General features: G+C 42.2%; 1 protein-coding gene across 1 annotated transcript in view; it reads right to left on the bottom strand.

The window, feature by feature from the left end:
* The window catches only part of PDGFRB (platelet derived growth factor receptor beta), a 114573-nt gene that overhangs the window by 12122 nt on the left and 81658 nt on the right, over positions 1–20793 (bottom strand). The window contains exons 11-18 of the mRNA XM_081935063.1: positions 20521–20615; positions 19603–19735; positions 14306–14410; positions 13262–13372; positions 6410–6563; positions 3559–3725; positions 2347–2456; positions 295–417 (exon numbers count right to left, since the gene is read on the bottom strand). Coding sequence (XP_081791189.1) covers positions 295–417; positions 2347–2456; positions 3559–3725; positions 6410–6563; positions 13262–13372; positions 14306–14410; positions 19603–19735; positions 20521–20615 — 998 coding nt within the window. The remainder of the gene's footprint in view (positions 1–294; positions 418–2346; positions 2457–3558; positions 3726–6409; positions 6564–13261; positions 13373–14305; positions 14411–19602; positions 19736–20520; positions 20616–20793) is intronic.

Below are 20793 nucleotides of genomic sequence, written 5' to 3' on the forward strand. Positions count from 1 at the left end.
AGGAATGCACTGTTACCATCAACAACCAAAAAACCACAACTCTTCAGGCTTAGCTTGGTCTAGTTAAAAGATAATAAAAAAGATGTCATCTTCTGAGAATTCATAATTCCTGCTCTTTTAATGGTGGTGCACGTGGGTATATGGCTAGCCACATAAAACCAATCTTCAGAATGCTTGAGGATTTGAAATTTAGATTTGTGGGTAATATGCCTTCCCTAAGAAATTTAAAAGGTCAGGTGTAGCAAGGAACCTAACTCTATTTTGGATTACAGCCCAGGTAATCTTGCTACTCACATTTCCTTTGGAAATATAATTTGAATCCCGCATGATGTCCCTGGCTAGGCCAAAGTCACAGATCTTCACCAGTTTCCCTTCACAGATCAGTACGTTCCTTGCAGCCAAATCACGGTGCACACACTGGATAATAAGGGAAAAGACATGCTGACTGTGTAGACATATACTTCGGGTGTCCTAATTTTTATTTCAAAAGTAATTATTGTGCCTCGGAATTCCTCGGAACGAAGCAACATCACAACATGCAGTGAGACATGTAACGCACATGATGAAGAGGTGCTTGGGCAGCTGCTCTAGAGACATGTGGAAATACTGCTGTCTAAGCTTTATGACTTCATTTTGTCCTCTCACACCGCAGCCTCATTTTGTAAACTTCACAATTCTTTAAAATACTCTGCAGAGGCAGTGCAAGAAGAACCACAAAAATGCAAGTACCAGTGCTTTAGCTGAGATACTTATTTTTAAGACCATTACCCCTGGCACTGTCACATTTCTCTGTTTTTATATTAGACATGTGAAAAGATTCCTTCAGGCAGCAAGTGCCAGGAGGCAGCACACCTGGGCTCTTCTCAACTTGTTCATCTTGAATTTGGAAACAGAGTTTGCCCCCACCCACCCTGCAAACTACCTGGTTCCCCATGGTGTAGGCATCCTATCAGCAGCATTGAAGGAATATTTGGTAGTCAGTTGAACAAAGATTAGGGAGATAATACTTTCTCAGATATTGGATATCTTGGGTTAAATCTAAGGCTGCTACGTTCCACCTCCTTCGCCTTGCTTCACACACAAGTGTGTGGAAGTAGGAATTGCAACCAGCCACAAGGGAAAGAAAAAATAATAATTTCTTCCCATTTTTTACTATATTGTGGCATTTTTGCTCATGGTTCCAAAGAACCTAGAATCATACAAAATCGGAGAACACGATTTTGAACACTAAGTTTATATGTCATGTAAAGCCATCTTTGGTTTAACCACTGTTTGTTGAATAGCCACTGTTGCCTGGTTCACACAAAATGCTGTGTTTTAGAAACTACAAAGGCTGAATTCATACTTCATTGCAGAATTAATTCCTTGTACTTTGAGGTGCTGCTATTCTTTTGCCCTTCAAATTCATTATTTATTACATGTACTGTATATGCCACCTATCCTGCTATTCAAATTCATTGCTGGGTAGAACCTGAGAAATTCTCTGTCTTACATGTTTCCCAGCCATATTTTTGGTGGTACTAGCAATCACTTGTGACATCCATACTGTATGTGACATCTTAATGCTGGCTTGTGAGGATGCCCTTCAGGAAAAACAACCACAGATTATGTGGTAACGTAGAAGCAGTTTCTTTGTCTGCACAAGTTTTAGACTTTTTTTTCCCTCCTTGCCATCACTATTAGCCACATGACCAAAAGGGCTCAACTCTGATCAAGGTTATGACTACATAGACATGCCGATGAGTGAGCTATTATGTCTGAAATGAACCTTGTGACACAATTGGATTTGTTGTGATGCTTACTAGGCTGTACTGCAAAGCTTTTTTTTTTACTACCTGAAGGAGAGAAACCCCTCCATTTAATCCAAGGTGGCTTAATACCCTAAGTTAACCAGGTTTGGGAGCAAGTAACGCAAAATATATTCAGAAAATCTTCCATTTAATTGGCAAGGAAGGAGACAAACCAACAGTCAGCTTCCCATTCACGATCTATCAAATCTGTATTCTGAGGGACGACCTCACTTTGCTTGAAGAATCTGAACATACTGAGCTAGTCTTTTCTTACTGAATGTCATGGCTTTTGGTTGGTGCATGCAGGGGGATTAGGTAAACATGGCTGGTTGTGAAAAAGGTTGCAGTAATGTCTAAACAAACAACATACCAAAGTCTAGTAACACCTACACTAACAGCCCTCCTATTTATGCTTTTGAAAGAAACACCCTTGTTCACCTCCAACTGTTTCTGCTTCTTTCTTGAGCACAAACATGTACTCAACCATGTCCCCTTCTCCTTTGAAACCAGATATCCATAAATATAGTTATATAATCCCGAGTGCAAATATATTTACGTTTTTAGAAGCTAAGAACTCCATTCCCTTAGCCACTTGGAAGCTAACTCCAAGAAGATCGATATAGCTGAGGAGAGGAGATTCGTTGATCAAGGTCGCTTTTTCTGAAGCTGAAAATATAAAATAATACAGTGTTTATTAACTCTCCCCCCCCCCCTTTAAAAGGACAGAGACATAAAACCTTTCTGCACACTTACACTATAGCAGTCTTGCTGGAATATAAGATCAATGGCATATAAGATCAATGGAATCGGAAGTTTCCTTCTCCCAACATTAAATTATAGAGGTAGTCCTCAACTTACAACTACAATTAGGACCAGAATCTCTGTCATTGAGTGAAGTAGTCCGTCGTGCCTCAGCATACAATTTTTATATATACTGTTGTTGGTCTGTAGCCCCATCTAGCGGCTACAGGGACATATACAATTATATTTTGAAGCTGACCCAACTCCTTTACCCATCAGCCTGCACTCTCAAAATAAGTGCATGCTGGGAAGCCAGATGTTCTGACCTAGTTCTCAAACATGACAAGCACACAGTTTTTTTTAACTAAATGTTCCCTTTATTAGGAGCAACTCCAGCAAAGAGTCTCTCTCCCTCAGCAGGATAGTGAAGTCTCGAAGTGCCTGTGGAAAGCGAAGCTTGCTCCCCTTCGCCCTGAAATGGCTCCAACACACCAGGAGTCTCTCTCACTCACCACCCTCATAACGAAAGTCCTGGAAGGTGCGCCCACTTTCTTCCAAGTAGCGGAGACACACACACCCACACACACTCCCAACTCTCCCAACTCTCACTTCCTATTAACACCTGTCCTTGGAGAAAGGACCCAAACTAGCACAAAACTGTGCCACCCAGCCTCAGCCCCCATAGCTGACCCAAAAAGGATACCATGGTTGATGGTACCGACAGTCATTGAGAGGTCAAAGAGAAGAAGGATGTTTGCACTACTCCCATTCTGCTCTTGCCAAAGATCATTGACAAGTGTGAGCAATGCTGTTTCCATCCCATAATGGCCACGAGGGCACTGCAATTGCTGCAACTTGGGCCACAGGCTTGTAAATTCTTTTGTTCTACACTGCTGTAATTTTGAATGGCTGCTTAATGAATGGTCATAAGTTGAGAACTACTTCTCAACTGGATGAAACATTTAAGAATGAACAAAACTTCATTTTTTTTTAAATTTATGCAAACTGTTTTTCGGTAATCTCTTACCTGAAGGCGAATAGCTGTCCAGCTCATAGGTCGCGCCATAATTGGAAGAATCAATGTCTACATACTTGATTTCACCCTTCATGTCAGACATGGGCACATAATCCAGTGATTCATCCTTACTCATGTCCATATAGCCCCCATCGCTTTCTACGGATACGGAGGTATGGCTGTGAAGAAGGATCATTTTTTTTAAACCTTTTTTTAAAAAACTTTTATTCATATTTATAGACCGCCCCCTCTCCCAAAAGGGACTCGGGGCGGTGTACAGTCAATACATAAAAGATACATAGATAAATCAATACTTAGATATTTAAATACATAAATAGTTAGATACTTAGATGGAGGAGGTTAAAAGAACTGTACATTAAAGTAAAGTATTTAAAATACAATCTTTAAAAAGACCCCTAAAAAATACCCCAAAGAGTTAAATTTAAAATGGTTCCCCAAAAATACCAATTAAAATATATCTGCCAGGAGGTAAAAGCTATGGGTGTGCCAGGCCAGCTAATCGAAACAGGTGAGTCTTTACTTTTTGTCGGAAGGAGCGGAAGTTGGTGGTGGTTCTAATGTCGGGGGGAGGTCATTCCAGAGGGTTGGGCCCATCACAGAGAAGGCCCTACTCCTAGGCGTCGCCCGTTGGCATTGCCTGGTGGACGGCACCAGGAGAAACCCCTCCCTGTGAGGGCGAATTGGTCGCAGGGATGTGTGCGGCAGGATGCGATCCCGATTTTGTCCCCTTAGAACAGTTTTCTGATAAGTCCCCCTCTAGTACAAAATCAGGAAGGCAAGAATCAAAACTTAACCGTGTTTTCTTTCCCCGTTATTTGTTTGCAACAGTAAAAGCTGCCCATAGGCAAAGAAAAGGAAAAGGGCAAGAGAAATTATTTCACAGAGGAAAAGAAAATTAAGTGCTGTGATTTATACACACATTATTTACCAACAAGACTAAATCAAAGATTACTGCATGTGAGACATATGCAGAATGTGCATGTGGTCAAATATCTGAGTTATGAAGCATCTTGCCTATTATCAGTCATTTAAGGCTGTTATCTGCATAATAGGGCTGGGCCTCTCACTTCCTATTAACACCTGTCCTTGGAGAAAGGAGCCAAACCAGCACAAAACTGTGCCCCCCAGCCTCAGCCCCCATCGCTGACTCAAAAAGGATACCATGGTTGATGGTACCGAAAGTCACTGAGAGGTCAAGGAGAGCAAGGATGTTTGCACTACTCCCATCCTGCTCTTGCCAAAGATCATTGACAAGTGTGACCAATGTTGTTTTCATCCCATAACTGGGCCTGAATTCTGAATAAAAAGGGTCTAGATAACATTTTATCCAAGTCCCTCAGAAAGTGCTAGGCCTTTCTACAACCTTCACCAAAAAGGGGAGGTTGGAAACTGGACGAAGGTTGTCCAGGCTGGTGGGTCAAACCATTCCCAAGTAACTAGGCAATGTCCCAGCATGTCATATGGACTTACTCTATGCATGAGAACCAACTCGCAATGAATCCGAGCAACTTTGTCCATCAGCTGTTGAACATAGTTCACTGTACAGCCTTGAAGATGATCATCTGAGCACCTTGGTCCTAGGAGGGACTGGGTGAGCCAGTACAGAACTGATAGGTGACACACTGGGGGTGCAGTAAGGGAGGAGAAGTAATGGTGTGTCACCAGTGTAACTTGTATGAGATAAGACCTTAAAAGTAGCTCTAAGTTGTGTCTGGTGGGAGTCATTCTTAGTTTTCCTCCAACAGTACTCTTAATGTCTTTTGGTCTTTTCAGAAAGGGGTGGGTTCCTGCCAGTTCTAACCTCTTCTATAGAAGACGTTCCACAAATCTACTGTGCCGTTTAGAACCAGTTCCAGCTCCCTCCCCCTGCCCATCCGCACCACGCTTGCCCCGCCCGCCACTCACTGATTGGCTGGCTCACCAATCGCCTCGCCCGCCTCTAAGAGTCCTATCTAAACCTCAAAGTCTTAAAGCTGTCAAGTTTGAACATCCCCAGGGGGGGTTTTCTAAAGGGCTAGGGGTGCAAGGGTCTTGTAACATGATAGCTTTAAGACTTGCGGGCTTCAAATGCCAGAGTTTCTAAGCCAACATTTTGGTTGCTAAGCAAGAGCGTTGTTAAGTGAGTTTCACCACATTTTACAGGTTGGCCACGCCCACCCAGTCCCATGACTGCCAATCCACTCCCACTTGTTCACATGGTTGGCAAGCCACTCCCACCCGGTCACATGGCAGGCAAGCCACTCCCACAAAGCAGGCCACACCTACAGAAGAGGTTCTAAAAAAATTTGAAACCCACCACTGTTTCAGAACCTTCAACTTCTCCATGAACCATGGGAAGTGATGGGTAAGAAAACTGCATCCTATCCAAGGCCTTGAACTCCCTTAGGTTCCAGGATGTTACTAAGGCTTCAGTAGGACTGTACAGTAGAACTACCAGGATATCCCGCAGTTCCCTTTGGAACCCAAGATGAGAGAAATCTGATGTAATTTTTTTTAAAAAAATAACATAAAATGAATAAGTCCCATCCGAGTTGAATTGACTTTTATTGTATTCTATGTATAAAGAGGAAGTAACCCCCGAAGTTCTTTTTCAGAATACCAGGAAAATTATAACTAGAAGAAGCAGGGTTTGGGAAGAACACAAAACTCCTAATCCCCAATGCTGTGGCACATCAAAGAATAAATCTATGCTGGTTTTTCAGTGAATTTCTGCATATGTTTCTGTATTGGTGGGTTTTGCACTTTGTTATATTTGTGTATATTGATATACACAAATATATCGCTATTGATATAAGTTGGGTATGATTATGTAAACAGATACTGTAATTAGATTTATAGGCACCTTTGCAGCCGGTCCACACGTATGCCATTCCCATATAATTCTGCTTCTTGTTTGGTCTTCTCACTGTAGCACTGCAGGAAGGTGTGCTTGTTTCTGTGTAGATAGTCCACCAGGTCTCCATTGCGACAATATTCTGTTATGATGTAGATGGGACCTGTACAGAAGGTCATTTTCAGGAAGTTAGAGAATACCCTTTGTTCATAAACTAATGATGGACTTGCTGAAGTTGCAAGTCTTTACAAGCATTCACATGGAGTGTTGTGATAATTGAATGCTCCACTAAACTTCAAGACTACAATTTCCAAACAAAAGCTCATCTAGAATATTTCTTCATTGAATACTAGATTTTTGCATGATGGAACATTTTACTTAGCGAAGCATGTATTTTGGGAGAATTTCACAGGTGTAGTGAATATAATCCAGGTTAAAACAGTATTCCTTAAATGTGGGAAGTAGACTTCCAACTCTTTTTCTGTATCTGAGAAAGATATTCGACTTTTTTAAAGGTGTTAAAATGTCACTGCATGCTTTTGTAGAAACTTGTAAACATACTGTTAAATCGGCGCACAATGAATACACTCTAGGCTTCAGAAACTTTCAACACTTTTTATTTCCCTAGCCGCTGCAATACGAACTGCCGGCAGGCTGCTGGACCTCTCTATTTAAGGAGCTCCAGCAGACTAGCCAGCCACTGACAGCGCTTTAAAATTCCTGCCGCTTGGCAAACCAATCAGCGGTGACATACAAATCTGTGCGATGTCTGTCCATACGTAACACCCCTCCCCTCCTAGACTGAGCATTGTCCAATCCGTGGCTGATGCAAGTCACGTAATCCCAAAAGTAAGTGGGGTGTTTAGAGTTCCTACTGGACCTGCGCAGTTCAGTTGTTCCTGTGGCCTCTGCCAGTGCGGTCAGGCCTGCTGTCGTTCAGGGATCTTGGGATGGAAATTCCTGGAGCTCCTTGTGCTGCAAGTTGAGTTGTGGCCTGGCTCCTCCATCCTCTGTCTCCCGTTGCTGGACACCAGCATCCCCAGATAAGTGTCCGCTTTCTCCTCGGGTTTGAGAATAGGGTGTTGTGATGCCTTCTATGTAGGGCTGGTTCTTCTTTGCCGACCTCTTCTGTGTTGGGTGTGTATGCTCTGTGGGGCGGAGGCTCTGGCCATTTGGGGTCCAGTCTCAAGTCTGTTTGGGCTTCCTGGCTGCCTTGATTCCTCAATTCAGAGTCCCCTAGTCTGTTCCGGAGTTGGTCGATGTGCCTCCTCCATACCCGGCTGTCCTCTAATTCTACTTGGTATGTTTTGGACCTGGTAACTCCCACTACCTGGGCCCTCACTCAGGTTGAGTATCCCGCATAATTATGAACAACCGGTTGCTTATTGTGAAAGATCTGGTTTTCTGGGTGACTCCAGAGGTGCTTCAGAGTTGTAGTTCGGGTGCAGCTGGTCCAATCGGGACCTCAACTTTTGACCCATCAATAGCTCAGCTGGGCTTCTTTTTTTTTAAATAAAATTTTTATTTTTATTTTTTTGTTTTCAAAACAAACACAACACATAAAATCTTTTTTTTTTTGCATACTCTAGAAAGTGTATCAGTTGGTTACAAAAGGCTTTCGTGCATCTCTTCCACAGTCATCAACCATAATTCATATTAACTCAAGCGTTTTAACTCAGATATTTATACATGTTACCATCATCATACCTCCATTTTCATTTGACTATAATTGTTTAAACGTCCTTCATCATAAAAAATACCAAGATTTAATACATAACCACATACTAGCATTTCATTTACTATTTCTAAAATCCTCCAATAACACTGAATCTTTATATCCTATTCTAGCTAAACATCCATAATATTCAATAACAAAATTTTCTAATCCTTTCCAAATCATTATTTGCAATTTACATCCAATTTCCTTATGTTGTACCCATGCCTGTATATACCTTGTTATCATTATCCCTCCTTTATTTAACTATATCATATATTATTACATTTCCCCCCTAATATTCCAAACTTAACTATATCTAACTTAGTTCTTTTTTATGTATTTATTAATCTTTATATATAATCCAAGACGGTTTCTAATCTTCCTTTCATGGGTACCATTCAATATTCATATCCCATTATTACTTATCATAACACTACACATTGTATATATTATTATCATTATTAATTATTTGTTTAACTATAGCTATTATCACTAAATTTCACTAAGTTTAGTTAGTTTTAAGTTTTATTCTTCCATCTATCAACCTGTATCTTTCCAATAACGAGGCAATCTCATATCTTCTGCTGTTTGTGGTATCAGTCCTCTTATCTTCTCTTTAATCAACTTTGTATGGATTCCTCTTAGCAGCTCTTTGCTTATACGTTCTCTCTTGTAATTTCGATGCTCTTCTTCTGTTTCCTCTATCAGCTTATCTATAATTGTCAGTGGTGTTATCAAAACTATTGCTGAAAAGATTTCTCTCTTTAGGTCCATAAATTCTTTTATTTTTTCTTCTTCTGTATCTTGCCATCTGGAGTAAGTTTCCCCTCCATTTAATTCCTCTTTCAATATTCTACTCTTTCCATTTTCAGAAACGAACCCATCATCATAAATATCAGTTTTAATTTCTCTATAATCATTTTCCTCTTCATTTTTTTTAATTTTAACTGCCACAACAATGTGATCAAGGTGTGTCAGATGCCTTGCTCCATGAGGAACAACTCCATGGCTTTAGCTGGCAGTTGACGGACACCAACACGTCTGGTAGGCCGTGGGTTGAGAAGATTCTCCAGAGTGCCCTGATGGTGGCCTCCATTGTGGTGGTTGACATGGTTACTACCTCTAGCCATTTGGAGTAGGCATCAACCACGATCAGGAAGGTTTGGCCCACGATTGGTCTCGCAAAGTCTATGTGGATTCTTGGCCAGGGCCCCTTGGGTACTTCCCACTCTTGGATGGGTGTTTGTGGGGGTGCTGGTCTTGTCTCTTGGCAGGGCCTGCAGGTGGCCACCCACTCTGTAACGTCCTGGTCCAAATTTGGCCACCAAATATGGCCAGCACTTTCATGCACACGATCCCTGGGCGCCTCACATGCAGCGTCTCTAAAACTTGCTTCCTTAATTTCTGAGGTACTATGACTCTTTCCCCTGATAACATGCACCCTTTAATTGTTGAGAGTTTGAGCTGTTTGCTTTGGAAGCTTTTAAATTCCTCTCCCAACTTCTCTTGCGGCCACCCCCTCAACACTCAGTTTAAAACTTTATGCAAGGTCTTGTTCTTCCTGGTGTGTTCTGCAATGTTGATGGAGGTGACTGGGCTGGTCGGGTCAATGTCAATCATTAGAATCTGTGAGATGGGGGCTGGGTCTTCTACTAGGTCAGGCACAGGGCAATAGCTAACAGTGTTTGCATGGCTGATGCTCTTTCCCAGGTGGTGGACTAGCTTGTAGTTGTATCTGGTCAGGAAGATAGACCACCTGGTCATTCTGGGTGACATGTAGCTTGGGATTTGTTGGCAATGGTTTGTGATCAGTGATGAGTTCGAAGCTTCTCCTGTAGACATATTCGTGGAAGTGTTTGATGCCCACCACCGTAGGCAGTGTCTCTTCGTCGATCTGGCTGTAATTTGATGGGGATGGGGATGTGGGGATGTGGGGATGGGGTGATGGGGGCTTCTGTACCATCTGGCAATCAATGCTGAGGACGGCTCCAATTCTGAAAGGGGATGGATCACATGTGATCAGCAAGGGAAGAGTTTCATTGTACTGGATGAGGACAGCATCAGACTATAGAAGTTCCTTGACTGCGGCAAAGGTTCATTCCTCTTTCCGTCCCCAGATCCACAGTGGCATCTTCCCCAGCAGCTTGTGGAGAGGTTCAGCAATGGTTGCTTTCTGTTTTAGAAAAATGCTTTAGAAATTCAATAGCTCCAGGAACATTTGCAGTTCGGTTTTGTTGGTTGGGGTAGGGGCTTCTTTTATAGCTTTTACTTTGCTGCCCTTGGGGTGGATACTTGACCCGTCTATCAAGTAGCCTAGAAACTCTACTCGTTTATGCCGATTTTGCACTTTTCCCTCTTTACTTTGAGTCCTTTCTTTTGGAACCTCCCCACTGTCTCTCTTAATGGAGCCATAAGTTGTTCTGTGGATTCCCTGTAGGAGGCGCTCCATCATGCTCTGGAAGTTCTGGGGCCACGCTGACCCCAAATTATAGCCATGTGCATTTGAATGCCACCCCTGTGGGTCACTATTGTTTGGGCCTCTGCAGTGGTGGTGTCCACTGGTAATTGCTGATAAGCCTGTGCCAAGTCCAATTTGATAAAAACTTTCCCATTCCCCAGTGAATGCAGAAGATGTAGCACCACTGGCACCAGATATGTGCTGTGCTGTAGGGCTTTGTTCAGAGTGCATTTATAATCGCACAGAGGCGGGCTGAGCCATCTGACTTGACTGAGGTGACTACTGGGGTCCTCCATGTGGCATGATCTACTGGCACCAGGATCCCTTGGGCAATGAACTTATCCACCTTGGGCCATAGAGCAAATGAGACCCTTTGGGGTCTGAGCCTGATGGGGGTTACAGTGGGGTCTAGGTTAAATGATACAGGTTTCCCTGTATCCCCATCGAACATGTCCCTGAATTCAGCCAGCAGCTGGTCCAGCTTGTTCCACTTGATCTAGTTGAGCCCCGTGATCCCGAGTCCCAAACCCTTCAACCATTCTACGCCTAGCAGGGTTGGTTGGTTGCTTGTGGCAATGGTTAGGGGCAGCTGCCCACTGAACACTTTGAAACTCACTCGGACTTCCGCTCTGCCCAGCACGTGGATGTTGTTTCCTTGGGAGTCGTTCAAATGGATATTCTGTGGCTTGAGCTGCTTCTTTGTTACTTTGGGGTTGAGCTGTTTGAGTGTTTGCCAGGACATGATTGTGAAGAAAGTTTGTTTGTTTGTTTGTTTGGATTTATATGCTGCCCTTCTCCAAAAGGACTCAGGGTGGCGTACAACATTAAAAAAAAAACACATTCCAAAAGTTTTTAAAAAATTAAATACATATCCAAAAAAACAAACTGAATTTAAAAGACAATACATTTAAAATAAGTTAAAATTAACAGGCCAGGCCAGCTTGCTGGAAAAGCCAACTTTTTAGGGCGCGTCGGAAGGATCATATGTCCAGCTCCATTTGGCATGGGTTTCCCTCCATGTGGGGGGTGATGTGGTATTTCTCACCGTCACATGTGTCAGAATGTCCCACAGTGGTTTGGTTGATATCTCTGGGAGCTGGGAGCTGCTCCTCTCGGCTCTTGCTTCGCTGGGGCCCAGGACGCATGTGTGACGATCTTCCCTGTCCCTGATATTTCCCAGATGCAGGTCTAATTTTCTTTATTAAAAACCAATAATGCTATGTCAAAGATCATTATTATTGCCAAATATTGGAATAATATAATGGATTGATATCTTGGGGATATCTGATGGCCAAATTACCCACTCCTTTCAGCAGATGGGTCAATTCATACACTTATTGGTTGGTATTCTTCTCTAAGTAGTGGAACAGAAGACACAAAACTCCTTTTCCCAATGAAGAGACACAAGGAGTCCTGCATATAAATAGATCAAACACGTGTGTGTGTTTGTGTGTATCTATATATTTGAATCCATATAATCTATATATCTGTTTATCTATATGATCGAATCAATATGGATTGTAATTGCAATCAGATTAAAATAAAATAGTGATTGTAAACAAATGATCAAGCACATATTGATTGCACAGAGAGATTTGTGCTGCTGTCTCCTGGAGCATTTATATCACACATCTGCCATCTGCTGACTATTCCACTACAAAGCAAGAACTTTTAACTGGAGGAGCATATGAACCAGCTCCTGGTACCCTGTCTCCTGCACTGACCCTCTGACTGCTTTCATTATTTGGATTAAGTAAATGTTTCTTCTTTCTTTAAGAGTTGCAAATACCTGCACAAATTACATAGCTTAGCATATCTCCCTTAACACTGGAACCTGTTCAAAATCAGGAAAGTAGGCAGGACAGGCAGTTATAACTTTTAAAAACCGTAATGTGATTTTAAACATTTCAGTAGGTGGCAGTAGCTATATCAGATGATGGTCATGTTATTTACAAACCTGGTTATTTACATAATCTTAACAGCATAATTGAAAGACAGCTAGCCATTTTAATGCAATTCATTTAGAAAAGAGGACTTTCAGAACTAATCTCCATTAACATTTGCATTTATTTTGTGATCAGGACAGTCTCTATAATATTAAAAGTAGCAAATAAAGTTGTGGGTATAATGGATTCAATAAAGCTAACAGAGCTTTCATTATACATCAAAGGTGGTTTCATTCAAACGGCATTCACTAAGTGGCAGCACACAACTGGCCTTGGCTGATCTTGAAAAGCTAAACATAGTTAACTGTCATCAGTAATTGGATGGAAGACCACCCGGGAAATCCATGGATGTATATTAAACTGGGATGTTTAAAACAAAGTCCTGGAAAGGCAAGACAAACTATTAGTGCAAAATTCTAACTAGATCTCTCTCTGTAAATCAGCAGAAGTTGAACTTACATTCTAATGAAGAAACTGAAATATGTGTGGTTTGGAAAGAGGTAAATGGTAGTGTTCTTATTTGCACTGGATGGAAATTGGGAGGGTGATAAAAAGCAGGTTATGTCCTCTTCAGAAAACAGTCATACAGGAATAGCTCATTAAGTAATGAAAACATGAACATCTTCATCTATTTGCCAAACTCCACGCCAATTCAAAAGAGAGCAATTCCAGTACATGGAAGCAAATGGCAACGGTAGAGACAGGCATCCGGGTTGAAGAGATTAAAATGAAAACGGTACCTCCTTTGGTGCAAGCACCAAGCAAGTTGACAATGTTCAAGTGAGGCCCAAGATGGCTCATGATCTTCAGTTCTGACATCAGAGCCTGCTTTTCACTGCTTCGCGCTGTGGCTGTAGGGTGGATGAATACAGTAATGAAATATAGATATTTCTTTAAAATGCAGTCCACACTGGGCATGTACATGAAGGAAGATTGGGATGATCTTGTTGGATACTCAACCAGATTAATCATGTAAGCTATTATTTAGATAACATTATATTATGGACACAGTTATTTATGCCATGGGATTGGTACCAAAGATAATTGAATGGGAAGGTACAGTAGTGGCCAAAATTGTGGAAACGTTTGGGAAAAGTGTATTTTTGAGGTTTGCTGGCTAATAACACCACTTTTTTGCAGTAGTACCATAAAAGTACATATCAATGTATGTACTTAATATCAATGGGAATATAATTTAATCAAGAATGTAATGCAACAAAGTTTGTTCAACTATCTGTATTCTATGAAAAGTTATAGCCAAATATAGCCAGCAATAAAACCCAGTTAATAGAAGCAATCGTTCAATCTTGGTTTCACATTATAACAGCTGCAGAACTAAAAGACTTGGTTCACTTTGTTGGAAGACGGCGTAAGGCTGTAATTCATGCTAAAGGTTACCAACTAAGTATTAACTGATATGATGATAATTTTTGTATATCTCTTTTTTTCCACGTGTTTCACTTTTCTTCTTATAACTGCTATTCTAATAGCAAATACTCCATAAAAGTTATTGCATTACATTCTTGATTAAGTTATCTTTCCATTGATATATACTTTTATGGTACTACTCCAAAAAAAAGGTGTTATTAGCCATCAAACCTCAAAAATACTGTACACTTTTCCCAAAAGGTTTCCACAATTTTGACCCCTACTGCAGATAAGCAATGAATATGACAACATATTGTTATGTTATGTTACCCTAAAGGAGAAAGCCAGGCATGGAAGATAGCATGATTATTTGTATTTCAATGTGCTGGGAGGAAGAAGAAATGGTCCAAACTCACACTTGAGCATTTTTACAGCAACTCTCATGGTGGACTGGGAATGGCTGAGGCTGTGAGCAATTGCTTCCACCACACGGCCAAAGGCTCCAGAGCCCAATGTACGTCCTGCAGCAAACAGAAGATTAAATAGCTATGTAATTTTTGCTTCCTATAAAACAGCTGAGAATAATAAGATTGCAGCAGTCAAAAATTCTGATCAAATTAAAATAAAATACATCAACTTCTCTAAGTACAAACAGCTATTTTCTTTATTTTTATTCATTTATTTGTGACGCATGTATAAGATAACAGATATAAGTATAAGCATGATTATGAATACATGAAATGGATACGAATAAATGGGGACATTAGGACAGGGAAGGTAGGCACTTTGGTGCGCTTATGCACACCTCTTACAGATCTTTTAGGAATGGGGGTGAGGTCAACAGTAGACAGTCTTAAGCTTAAAATTGTGAGGATTTGGGGAAGAAACCACAGAGTCAAGTAGTGCATTCCAGGCATTGACCACTCTCTTCTGAAGTTGTATTTTCTGAAATCAAGTATGGAGCAGTTTACCTTAATTTTGTATCTATTGTGTGCTCATGTGTTGTTGTGGTTGAAGTTGAAGTAGTCATTGACAGATAGGACATTGTAGCAGATAATTTTATGTACTACGCTTAGGTCAGACCGAAGGCAGCGTAGTTCTAAGTTGTCTAAACCCAAAATTTCAAGCCTAGTGGCATAAGATATTCTGTTGCGAGCAGAGGAGTGGAAGACTCTTCTTGTGAAATATCTCTGGACTCGCTCAATTGTATTAATGTCTGATACGCAGTGCGGGTTCCAGACAGATGAGTTGTATTCGAGAACTGGTCTAGCAAATGCTTTGTATGCTCTAGTTAGCAGTACAATATTACTAGAGAAGAAATTACATAAGATTAGGTTAAGAATTCTTAATGCCTTTTTGGCGATGTTGTTACAGTGGGCTCTGGCACAGATCATTAGAGAGGAGTACTCCAAGATCCTTGACAGAGTGGGGGTCATTTTCGAGGTCAAATCTGTCCAGTTTGTATTTTGTTTTCTGATATATTTTTTTGCCAATGTGTAAGACAGAGCATTTGTTTTATTTGTGGCCCATAAATTGAGTTTAAACTGTTGCAGAAGATGAGATCAAGGCAGTTGTTGAGTCCAGTGTTGCTAATTACTAGTGATCCAGTCCCAGATTAGTAACAGCATTGTACAGAGTTGCATGTATGGGTTCATGTTAGTAGTGAGGTTAACTTGTTTGCATATACGAGATCATAACCAGGGGCTCTGTAACATAGTAAGAAGCAAATTGTGCTATTTAAGGGCAGCTCGTAGACGATGCTGTCAAAAAGAGCGAGCCCCCATGTAACAGAATATTTTTTTAGATTTAGGGACTTTTTATAGAAGATAGCAACACCACCTCCTCTATGTCTGTCACGATTGGACTGGTAAACAGGATAGCCTCTTATTGTGGTAATGGAGTCAGGGAGGGATGTGTTGAGCCACGTTTTGCAGACATAATATAATGTCAAATATAGCTGTATTTAGTAAGAGGAGGAATTCAGGCATTTTGTTTACGAAGCTTCTTGCATTCACTAGCTTGTATTTAAGATCAGTAGTGGTTGGTATTGAGGAAGTTACGGGCATGCATACCTAGTTTTGAATGGGTGGTTGGATGTTGGGACCTGGGTTGTGAGACTTACTTTTGATACAGTCAGCATGATAGTCAATGTATAAGTTAGTCTTTCATTCATTCATTCATTTCATTCATTTATTGAATTTATAGACCGCCCCCTCTCCCCGAAGGGACTCGGGGCGGTGTACAGACAAAAGCTAAAAACCGTATATACAATAACAATATTAAATACCCCTTTTTAAAAACAAATTAAATATAGAGTCTGTACAGTGATAATAAAAATTAAAAACAGTTTAAAAGGACAACCCCATAAAATTTAAAATACCGGCCAGGAGGATTGGAAATTAAAAACTACGATTTTCGCACCTGAAAAGCCACAGGTAGCCAGTGCAGCTCGCGCAGGAGAGGTGTTATATGGGAGTACCTGGTACATCCCATGATTGCCTGCGCGGCCGCATTCTAGACCAGCTGCAGCCTTCGGGTGCATCTCAAGGGGAGCCCCATGTAGAGAGCATTGCAATAGTCCAGGCGGGACGTCACAAGCGCATGGGTGACTGTGTGAAGGGCGTCCCGGTCCAATAGGGGGCGCAATTGGCGCACCAGGCGAACCTGGTGGAACGCCCCCCTTGCCACGGCTGTCACATGGTCATCCATCGACAGCCGGGCATCCAGGAGGATGCTCAAATTGCGCGCCCGTTCCACAGGGGCCAGTTGTTCGCCCCCAATGGCCAGTGATGGAACCCACTGGTTGAACCGGGGCGCCGGTATCCACAGCCACTCCGTCTTGGAGGGGTTGAGCTTGAGTCTGTTGCTTCCCATCCAGACCCGTACGGCCTCCAGGCACCGGGACATCACTTCAAAGGCCTCGTTGGGGTGGTTCGGGGTGGAGCTGTACAGCTGAGTATCATCAGCATACAGATGGTACTCAACCCCAAAACCACGAATGATTTCACCCAGCGGCTTCATGTACGTGTTGAACAGGAGAGGCGAGAGGACCGACCCCTGTGGCACCCCACAAGTGAGTGGCCTCAGGGTCGACCTCATTGCATCTGGCCAGAGAGGTAGGAGGAGAACCACCGCAAGACGGTGCCCCTCACCCCCAGCCCCTCCAGACAACGCAGTAGGATACCATGGTCGATGGTATCCAAAGCCGCTGAGAGATCTAATAGGACCAGGATGGAGGAGCAACCCGCATCCTTGGCTCTCCACAGATCATCCACCAATGCGACCAAGGCTGTCTCCGTGCTGTGACCGGGCCGGAAACTGGACTGGCACGGGTCTAGATAATCAATTTCCTCCAAGTGGCATGGGAACTGTTGCACCACCACACTCTCTACAACCTTTGCCAAAAAGCAAAGGTTGGAGACAGGACGATAGTTGGTTAACATAGCTGGATCCAGGGAAGGCTTCTTGAGTAGGGGCCTCACCACCGCCTCTTTCAAGGCGGCCGGCAAGGACCCCTCTCTCAAAGAAGCGTTGACTAACTCCTGGAGCCAGCCTCGTGTAACCTCCCAGGATGCCAGTATAAGCCAGGAGGGACACGGGTCCAGTAAACATGTAGTGGCTCGCAGTCGACCACGCAACCTGTCCATATCATCGGCAGCAACAGAGTCAAATTCCTCCCAGAATGGTCCCTCAAGACTCGCCTCCAACGCCCCCCCTGGACTACTGGAGGGGACCCACTCGCTACGGATTTGAGCGATTTTGTCCTGCAGATATTCCCCAAATTCCTCTGCTCTACCCTGCAAGGGGGCTTCCCGCGGCCTCTGCGAAAGGAGGGAGCGGGTCACCCGAAACAGGGCGGCAGGGCGGTTATCTGCGGACGCAATAAGAGTGGCGCAATATTGACGCTTGGCCACTCTTAATGCCACAAGGTAGGTCCGTAGATAGGCTCTTACCTGTGTTCGGTCAGATTCGGAGCGTGAAGATCTCCATTTGCTCTCCAGGCGTCTCTTGCGGCGCTTCATCACCCTTAGCTCCTCGGTAAACCAAGGGGCCAGGGTGTCTCGCTGCCGCAGGAGAGGCCGCAAAGGGGCAACCCGGTCCAAGACCCCGGCAGCCGCACTGTTCCATGCAGCCACCAGGTCCTCCATCCGGGAGCGGGTCAGGGCTACAGGAAGTGGCCCAAGCTCCATCTGGAACCTTTCAGGTTCCATCAGGCGCCTGGGGCGGAATCATCTAGGACCTTCTGGTTCCACCTCCCCGAGATGGGGGATAGCGCCTGGGAAGGCATCTAGGTTTTGGCATCTTTTAAGTTCTGATAGTGTTTGCGGGAGCGGGCATGTTGCAGTATGGATAGGTTAGGCTGTGAGCGAAACGTATTGTGGTTGGTGTAGGGATTTGGTGCTTGCTTTTATTGTATAAATGAATGTGTGTTTGCTGGACTCATTCTTGCAAACGACTCTACAAAATCGTGGGGTCACACTGGGCCGTTGCTGTTCTTGAACTCAGGGCCATCTCTGGAAATTTCGATGATTTCATTGGGGGAGATGGTTGATGTATCAGAGCTGCTGCTGATGTTGTAGACTTTAGTGATATCCTCATGTTCGCTGGTGTCATCTAGCCCAAATAAAATAGTGTTTGGATGTTTCTGTTCACGTTCGATGGTCTCTTTGATGAGTATGGCGATACTATTTGCTGGGTTGGTGGTTTATTTGTGGTTGTGGTTGTTGAGTTGGGATAGGATTTGGCGCTGTTGGGTATTCACTTTTATGTGCTGTATTTTTTTTTTCAAGAGATGTTAAAACGTTCTTTTAAACGTGCTTCTATTGGTCAATGGATATTAGTTTTGTTTCTATGGTTTCGACTCTATCAGACAGGAAATTAAACTGTCCAGTTTAGGTGAGCTATGATGGGGAGGGCTTAACAAAATTGTTGTATGGACTGTCCTTAATATGAAACAGCTTCATGGAATTTAAAGAAACACCCATACCAATATTCCTCCTTCATTATTATAATCTTAACTGTCAAGGCCACTGTGATGATATTCATGAAATACAATTTAATAACTACATTGTATCTAGAGTACCACAATGTATATTGTTTATACAAGCTGATGATTATTTTTCTAAGCTCCCAATGTAAGGGGTTTCTCCTCTGGCATTAACATGGCTGATGTCTCCTTGGCAACCTCTTTTTTTTCCCCTCCCGACTCAGCTTTCATCTTATTCCCAGCCCAGTTCTTCCATGTTTATGAAGCACCTCACCACGTAGATAAATAAATGTGAATTACTGGGTTTTCCCATAATATTAAGTAATGCATATTATATTACAATCTGAATATAGTTATGCCTTGTCACCCATCTTTCAGCATCCTTTAAAAGCCTCTGAAAAATATGCTGCAGATCAAAGGAGGAGGTTTCACAGTCTTAAGAGCCATCTAGTGAGAAATGAAACTCAGACCTGGAATTCTGAATGCGACCTCCTTCAACCTTATACAAATGAACTCTCATCCTCCTAACTGTCATGGAGAAGAATCAATAAAATGGTTTAATTGTGGATTAAGTCTTTCTGTTCCCCATAGAATTCCATTTTTTAAAAACCCCTAATTTTAATTGCAAGAATGCTATCTTTGTCATACAGTGTAAAGGGTGGTGTTTAGTGGCATTTGGCTTCTAGGTATTAAATGTCTCTCTTATCCTGCTCCTTCTCTTCTCACCTAAAACCAGCCGATCCCTTGGGACTTCCCAGCTGGAATCATAAGGCAATTGCATAGGGTCCACGTAGATATATTCATGCCCATCAGAGCTGACGGACTCAATCACCTTCCAGCGAATTTCATATCGAGGCTTCTGGTAGAAGGAAACAAAAGATTTAGAAGATGGTAGATGCAGCCCACTGCAAGGAGAGGCTCAAACAGGGAATGTAACACCCTCCTTGTACAATTTGCACACAGTATTATTGCACACCCAACCTATAGACTGTCCCTACGTACAAAAAGGCCTTCCTCCAAGGAAGGGTGCTACCTCCCTCCCTCCCATAAGACAGCTAAAGTTGCTCAAGTGGTACATTACAACATCAGCAGACGTTTCGACACAGAAATCAACGGGTCTTTGAATAAGGATAGCAGCCTGTAACTTATCCCACCCATTCACTGGGACCCCAAAACAGCCATTTAAAAGCAGCCCCATTAGCTTTGTTTCCATAGTATAAAGAGAAAACTTCTTTTACAAACTTGAAGGATGCTCATTCTCTTTCTGACATCATCATTTTGATTATAGTTACACATTTTAAAAGTTGACACTTTGTCACTAAGAAAATTGAGAATATAATTTCAAAATAAAAAAAGAACATTAATAATCCTATAGACAAGTATATACTTGTCCTACATTATGGGGGAATTTTATAAATACTGTAAACTCTGATTGGTATTTCAGATTATTCTCAGAATCTTGGCATAGTAGACTTACAGTTCATAATAATCATAAGTTAAGCAAATCAACTATTATTCTTAGAGCTATTATTCCTATGGCTTCAGGAGTTTGTTCAGCCAATCGTTCTCTGAAATTCAGCATAATTATTCAAAAGCTGAGAACTTAATAGTCTGAGACACTAAGGGCTAAAAGCAAATTCTTACTTTTCGCCACAAGAAAATGAGGATCACCAGGAAAAGAACCATGAGAATCACAAAAGCCACGATGACTGAAATAACGATCACTTTCAAAGGTAGATCTAAAACAAAAAACGTAAACAGAATTGCTAAATTTACATATACATTTATGGCCAATGCTGTCCCAATATACATATTTAGATTTTTAATCCATTTTTCACCTACAAGGTTTACAAAGAGACTTAAAATAATATTATCATGTGTCTTTTTAGTCTGTCCATGCAATTACCCACATATTGT

Source organism: Natrix helvetica (genome assembly GCF_964273705.1).
Source record: "Natrix helvetica genome assembly, chromosome: 1".
Classification (NCBI taxonomy): domain Eukaryota; kingdom Metazoa; phylum Chordata; class Lepidosauria; order Squamata; family Natricidae; genus Natrix; species Natrix helvetica.